At 56.2% G+C, this 7,500-nt stretch overlaps 1 protein-coding gene across 1 annotated transcript in view; it reads left to right on the top strand.

Moving 5' to 3' along the window:
• Nucleotides 1-7,500, top strand: part of LOC144488694 (gamma-aminobutyric acid receptor-associated protein-like 1) — a 30,095-nt gene that overhangs the window by 4,562 nt on the left and 18,033 nt on the right. The window contains exon 2 of the mRNA XM_078206783.1: nucleotides 5,012-5,090. Within this exon, the coding sequence (XP_078062909.1) occupies nucleotides 5,012-5,090 (79 nt within the window). The remainder of the gene's footprint in view (nucleotides 1-5,011; nucleotides 5,091-7,500) is intronic.

Consider the following 7,500-nt stretch of genomic DNA (forward strand, 5'->3'; position numbering starts at 1 on the left):
TTAGGTCTCCTCTCATCCTTCGTCTCTCCAAGGAGAAAAGACCGAGCTCCCTCAGCCTATCCTCATAAGGCATGCCACTCAATCCAGGCAACATCCTTGTAAATCTCCTCTGCACCCTTTCAATCTTTTCCCACATCCTTCCTGTAGTGAGGCGACCAGAACTGAGCACCGTACTCCAAGTGGGGTCTGACGAGGGTCTTATATAGCTGCATCATTATCCCCGGACTGCTAAACTCAATCCCTCGATTGATAAAGGCCAGCACACCATACGCCTTCTTAACCACCTCCTCCACCTGCGGGGCCGATTTTAGAGTCCTATGGACCCGGACCCCAAGGTCCTTCTGATCCTCTACAGTACTAAGAGTCTTTCCCTTTACATTGTACTCCTTCATCCCATTTGACCTACCAAAATGGACCACGACGCATTTATCTGGGTTGAAGTCCATTTGCCACTTCTCCGCCCAGTCTTGCATCCTACCTATGTCCCTCTGTAACTTCTGACATCCCTCCAGACTATCCACAACGCCACCAACCTTCGTGTCGTCGGCAAACCTACCAACCCATCCCTCCGCCCAACCTGAGTGGTTGAGTGTAAGCTCTCAGGGAGAAAATCACCCTCCCCTTTGTAACACTTATCGCCTGAGAGACTGCACCAGCCTCACAACATTGAACCAATGCACTCCCGTACATTCCAGCGCCCTGACTAACTTGTAGCTGCCTCACCCAAGCTGATAAGGAGAACTGCCGTCTCTATACTTCATTGTTCCTGAACGAATTTGATCTGTCTCCCATTGTCTATATCTCATCATAAAAACTCGGAGCAGGAGGAGGCCATCTGCCCCCTCGAGCCTGCTCCCCCATTCAATAAGATCATGGCTGATCTTTTCATGGACTCAGCTCCACTGACCCGCCCGCTCACCATAACCCTTAATTCCTTGACTGTTCAAAAATCTACCTATCCCTGCCTTAAAAACATTCGGTAGCACAGTGGGTTAGCACTGCTGCTTCACAGCTCCAGGGTCCCGGGTTCGATTCCCGGCTCGGGTCACTGTCTGTGTGGAGTTTGCACATTCTCCTCGTGTCTGCGTGGGTTTCCTCCGGGTGCTCCGGTTTCCTCCCACAGTCCAAAGATGTGCGGGTTAGGTTGATTGGCCAGGTTAAAAATTGCCCCTTAGAGTTCTGAGATGCGTAGGTTAGTGGGATTAGCGGGTAAAATATGTGGGGGTAGGGCCTGGGTGGGATTGTGGTCGGTGCAGACTCGATGGGCCGAATGGCCTCCTTCTGCACTGTAGGGTTTCTATGATTCAATGAGGTAGCCTCAAATGGGCAGGGAATTCCACAGATTCACAACCCTGCGCCAAAGGGCGGCACGGTAGCACAGTGGTTAGCACTGCTGCTTCACAGCTCCAGGGTCCCGGGTTCGATTCCCGGCTCGGGTCACTGTCTGTGTGGAGTTTGCACATTCTCCTCGTGTCTGCGTGGGTTTCCTCCGGGTGCTCCGGTTTCCTCCCACAGTCCAAAGATGTGCGGGTTAGGTCGATTGGCCAAGCTAAAATTGCCCTTAGTGTCCTGGGATGCGTAGGTTAGAGGGATTAGTGGGTAAATATGTAGGGATATGGGGGTAGGGCCTGGGTGGGATTGTGGCCGGTGCAGACTCGATGGGCCGAATGGCCTCTTTCTGTGCTGTAGGGATTCTAAGATTCTTTGTGTGAAGAAGTTCCTCCTCAACTCAGTCCTAAATCTGCTCCCCCTTATTTTGAGGCCATGCCCCCTAGTTCTAGTTTCACCCGCCGGTGGAAACAACTTCCCTGCTTCTATCTTATCTATTCCCTTCATAATCTTATACGTCTTGATAAGATCTCCCCTCATTCTTCTGAATTCCAATGAGTATAGCCCCAGTCTACTCAGTCTCTCCTCATAAGCCAACCCTCTCAACTCCGGAATCAACCTAGTGAATCTCCTCTGCACCCCCTCCAGTGAGAGTATATCCTTTCTCAAGTAAGGAGACCAAAACTGTACACAGTACTCCAGGTGTGGCCTCACCAGCACCTTATACAGCTGCAACATAACCTCGCTGTTTTTAAACTCCATCCCTCTTGCAATGAAGGATAAAATTCCACGCTGAGCGGTCATTGCTTGTGGGCCAAGATTCAAGAACTTCAAGTTTCTAAGTGTCCAGATCACCAACAACCTGTCCTGGTCCCCCCCACGCCGACACTACAGTTAAGAAAGCCCCACCAACGCCTCTACTTTCTCAGAAGACTAAGGAAATTTGGCATGTCCGCTACGACTCTCACCAACTTTTACAGATGCCCCATAGAAAGCATTCTTTCTGGTTGTATCACAGCTTGGTCTGGGGCTCCTGCTCTGCCCAAGACCGCAAGGAACTACAAAAGGTCGTGAATGTAGCCCAGTCCCATCACGCAAACCAGCCTCCCATCCATTGACTCTGTCTACACTTCCCGCTGCCTCGGCAAAGCAGCCAGCATAATCAAGGACCCCCACGCACCCCGGACATTCTCTCTTCCACCTTCTTCCTTCGGGAAGAAGATACAAACATCTGAGGTCACGTACCGACCGACTCAAAATACTTTTGTATCTTTCTCCCAAATGGAAGAAGGTGGAAGAGAGAATGTCCGGGGTGCGTGGGGGGGGGTCCTTGATTATGCCGGCTGCTTTTCCCCGAGGCAGCGGGAAGTGTAGACGGAGTCAATGGATGGGAGGCTGGTTTGCGTGATGGGATTGGGCTACATTCACACAATCCTTTGTAGTTCCTTGCGGTTTTGGGCAGAGCAGGAGTCCAGACCAAGCTGTGATACAACCAGAAAGAATGCTTTCTATGGGGCATCTGTAAAAGTTGGTGAGAGTCGTAGCTGACATGCCGAATTTCCTTAACCTCCTGAGAAAGTAGAGGCATTGGTGGGACTTTCTTAACTATAGTGTCGGCGTGGGGGGGACCAGGACAGGTTGTTGGTGATCTGGACACCTAAAAACCTGAAGCTCTCGACCCTTTCTACTTCGTCCCCGTTGATGTAGACAGGGGCATGATTGTGAGGGGTTTAGAATAGAATCATAGAAATCATAGAAACCCTACAGTACAGAAAGAGGCCATTCGGCCCATCGAGTCTGCACCGACCACAATCCCACCCATATCCCTACATATTTTACCCGCTAATCCCTCTAACCTACGCATCCCAGGACTCTAAGGGGCAATTTTAGCACGGCCAATCAACCTAACCCGCACATCTTTGGACTGTGGGAAGTAATGTTGCAGTTGTATAGAACGTTGGTTCGGCCGCATTTGGAATACTGCGTCCAGTTCTGGTCGCCACACTACCAGAAGGACGTGGAGGCTTTGGAGAGAGTACAGAGGAGGTTTACCAGGATGTTGCCTGGTATGGAGGGGCTTGGTTATGAGGAGAGATTGGGTAAACTGGGGTTGTTCTCACTGGAAAGACGGAGGATGAGGGGAGACTTAATAGAGGTGTATAAAATTATGAAGGGCATAGATAGGGTGAACGGTGGGAAGCTTTTCCCCGGGTCGGTGGTGACGTTCACGAGGGGTCATAGGTTCAAGGTGAAGGGGGGGAGGTTTAACACGGATATCAGAAGGACATATTTCACACAGAGGGTCGTGGGGGCCTGGAATGTGTTGCCGGGCAAGGTGGTGGAGGCGGACACACTGGGAACGTTTAAGACTTATCTAGACAGCTATATGAACGGAGTGGGAATGGAGGGATACAAAAGAGTGGTCTAGTTTGGACCAGGGAGCGGCGCGGGCTAATTGTTCTTTGTTTCTTGTGGAAGTGGAAATGACTAGGGTTGGGAAGCATTTTCCGATCAGGGCCAGTGTGATCTCCTGGACTCGTTTCGATCGCCTCAGGGGGTCGGAGAGGAATTTCCCAGATTTTTCTTTTCCCCATATTGGCCCTGGGGTTTTTCACTCTGGGTTTTCGCCTCTCCCTGGGGATCACATGGTCTGGAATGGGGGGGTGGGGGTGAGTTAATAGGTTGTGATGAACAAAGCATCGTAGCTGTGGGGGACAGCTCGGTGGATAGGATATTGGTATGTAGATAGGCTGGAAAATTGGGCGGGGATCCTGAATTCAGGATTCAATCCTGGACCGGGGAGCGGCGCGGGCTTGGAGGGCCGGAGAGCCTGTTCCTGTGCTGTATTGTTCTTTGTTCTTGAAACCGGAGCACCCGGAGGAAACCCACGCAGACACGAGGAGAATGTGCAAACTCCACACAGACAGTGACCCGAGCCGGGTATCGAACCCGGGTCCCTGGAGCTGTGAAGCAGCAGTGCTAACCCACTGTGCTACCGTGCCGCCCGAAAGCGAGAGGTTATATCCACACCGGACTCCGATTCCTCAGGGATTCGAGAGCCTGGTTTCACCCAGATGGGGAAATGAGGGGACAGACCCAACGGGGAGGGGTAAAATCCAAAACAGTTAGAGTCATAGAGCATGGAAACAGGCCCTTCGGCCCAACTTGTCCAGGCCGCCCTTTATTTTTAACCACTAAGTTAGTCCCAATTGCCCGCCTTTGGTCCATCTCCCTCTGTACCCATCTTACCCATGCAACTGTCTAAATGCGTTTTAAAAGACAAAATTGTACCCGTCTCTACTACTGCCTCTGGCAGCTCGTTCCAGACACTCACCACCCTCTGTGTGAAAAAATTGCCCCTCTGGACCCTTTTGTATCTCTCCCCTCTCACCTTAAACCTATGCCCTCTAGTTTTAGACTCCCCTACCTTTGGGAAAAGATGTTGACTATCTCGCTGATCTGTGCCCCTCATTATTTTATAGACCTCTATAAGATCACCCCTCAGCCTCCTACGCTCCAGAGAAAAAAGTCCCAGTCTATCCAGCCTCTCCTTATAACTCAATCCATCAAGTCCCGGTAGCATCCTCGTAAATCTTTTCTGCACTCTTTCTAGTTTAATAATATCCTTAATCTGTAAATGTCCTGTCTGTCCTCTTTACCCTGTCCTGTTCTCGGGACACAGGTCATTGTGGAAAAGGCAAGCAAAGCAAGAGTGCCTGAACTGGACAAGCGGAAATACCTGGTGCCATCTGATCTGACAGGTATGTTCGCATGGGTCAGTGCTGAGGGAGCGCCGCACTGTGGGAGGGTCAGTGCTGAGGGAGCGCCGCACTGTGGGAGGGTCAGTGCTGAGGGAGCGCCGCACTGTGGGAGGGTCAGTGCTGAGGGACCGCCGCACTGTGGGAGGGTCAGTGCGGCGCTCCCTCAGCACTAGGGTTAGGGTTAGGGGCAGCACGGTAGCACAGTGGTTAGCACTGCTGCTTCACAGCTCCAGGGTCCCGGGTTCGATTCCCGGCTCGGGTCACTGTCTGTGCGGAGTTTGCACATTCTCCCCGTGTCTGCGTGGGTTTCCTCCGGGTGCTCCGGTTTCCTCCCACAGTCCAAAGATGTGCGGGTTAGGTTGATTGGCCAGGTTAAAAATTGCCCCTTAGTGTCCTGAGATGCGTAGGTTAGAGGGATTAGCGGGTAAAATATGTGGGGGTAGGGTCTGGGTGGGATTGTGGTCGGTGCAGACTCGATGGGCCGAATGGCCTCCTTCTACACTGTAGGGTTTCTATGATGATTTCTATGATGATGGAGCGCCGCACTGTGGGAGGGTCAGTGCCGAGGGAGCGCCGCACTGTGGGAGGGTCAGTGCTGAGGGAGCGTCGCACTGTGGGAGGGTCGGTGCTGAGGGAGCGCCGCACTGTGGGAGGGTCAGTGCTGAGGGAGCGCCGCACTGTGGGAGGGTCAGTGCTGAGGGAGCACCGCACTGTGGGAGGGTCAGTGCTGAGGGAGCGCCGCACTGTGGGAGGGTCAGTGCTGAGGGAGCGCCGCACTGTGGGAGGGTCAGTGCTGAGGGAGCGCCGCACTGTGGGAGGGTCAGTGCTGAGGGAGCGCCGCACTGTGGGAGGGTCGGTGCTGAGGGAGCGCCGCACTGTGGGAGGGTCGGTGCTGAGGGAGCGCCGCACTGTGGGAGGGTCAGTGCTGAGGGAGCGCCGCACTGTGGGAGGGTCGGTGCTGAGGGAGCGCCGCACTGTGGGAGGGTCAGTGCTGAGGGAGCGCCGCACTGCGGGAGGGTCAGTGCTGAGGGAGCGCCGCACTGTGGGAGGGTCAGTGCTGAGGGAGCGCCGCAGTGTGGGAGGGTCAGTGCTGAGGGAGCGCCGCACTGTGGGAGGGTCAGTGCTGAGGGAGCGCGGCACTGTGGGAGGCTCAGTTCCAAGGGAGCGCCGCACTGCGGGAGGGTCAGTGCTGAGGGAGCGCCGCACTGTGGGAGGGTCAGTGCTGAGGGAGCACCGCACTGTGGGAGGGTCAGTGCTGAGGGAGCGCCGCAGTGTGGGAGGGTCAGTGCTGAGGGAGCGCCGCACTGTGGGAGGGTCAGTGCTGAGGGAGTGCCGCACTGTGGGAGGGTCAGTGCTGAGGGAGCGCCGCACTGTGGGAGGGTCAGTGCTGAGGGAGCGCGGCACTGTGGGAGGGTCGGTGCTGAGGGAGCGCCGCACTGTGGGAGGGTCGGTGCTGAGGGAGCGCCGCACTGTGGGAGGCTCAGTTCCAAGGGAGCGCCGCACTGCTTGAGGGTCAGTGCTGAGGGAGCGCCGCACTGTGGGAGGGTCAGTGCTGAGGGAGCGCCGCACTGTGGGAGGGTCAGTGCTGAGGGAGCGCCGCACTGTGGGAGGGTCAGTGCTGAGGGAGCGCCGTACTGTGGGAGGGTCAGTGCTGAGGGAGCGCCGCACTGTGGGAGGGTCGGTGCTGAGGGAGCGCCGCACTGTGGGAGAGTCAGTGCTGAGGGAGCGCCGCACTGTGGGAGGGTCAGTGCTGAGGGAGCGCCGCACTGTGGGAGGGTCGGTGCTGAGGGAGCGCCACATTGTGGGAGGGTCGGTGCTGAGGGAGCGCCGCACTGTGGGAGGGTCGGTGCTGAGGGAGCGCCGCACTGTGGGAGGGTCAGTGCTGAGGGAGCGCCGCACTGTGGGCGGGTCGGTGCTGAGGGAGCGCCGCACTGTGGGAGAGTCAGTGCTGAGGGAGCGCCGCACTGTGGGACGGTCAGTGCTGAGGGAGCGCCGCACTGTGGGAGGGTCGGTGCTGAGGGAGCGCCACATTGTGGGAGGGTCGGTGCTGAGGGAGCGCCGCACTGTGGGAGGGTCAGTGCTGAGGGAGCGCCGCACTGTGGGAGGGTCAGTGCTGAGGGAGCGCCGCACTGTGGGAGGGTCAGTGCTGAGGGAGCGCCGCACTGTGGGAAGGTCAGTGCTGAGGGAGCGCCACACTGTGGGAGGGTCAGTGCTGAGGGAGCGCTGCACTGTGGGAGGGTCAGTGCTGAGGGAGCGGCGCACTGTGGGAGGGTTGGTGCTGAGGGAGCGCCGCACTGTGAGAGGGTCAGTGCTGAGGGAGCGCCGCACTGTGGGAGAGTCAGTGCTGAGGGAGCGCCGCACTGTGGGAGGGTCAGTGCTGAGGGAGCGCCGCACTGTGGGAGGGTCGGTG

The sequence above is a fragment of the Mustelus asterias genome, unplaced genomic scaffold (genome assembly GCF_964213995.1).
Source record: "Mustelus asterias unplaced genomic scaffold, sMusAst1.hap1.1 HAP1_SCAFFOLD_1781, whole genome shotgun sequence".
Classification (NCBI taxonomy): domain Eukaryota; kingdom Metazoa; phylum Chordata; class Chondrichthyes; order Carcharhiniformes; family Triakidae; genus Mustelus; species Mustelus asterias.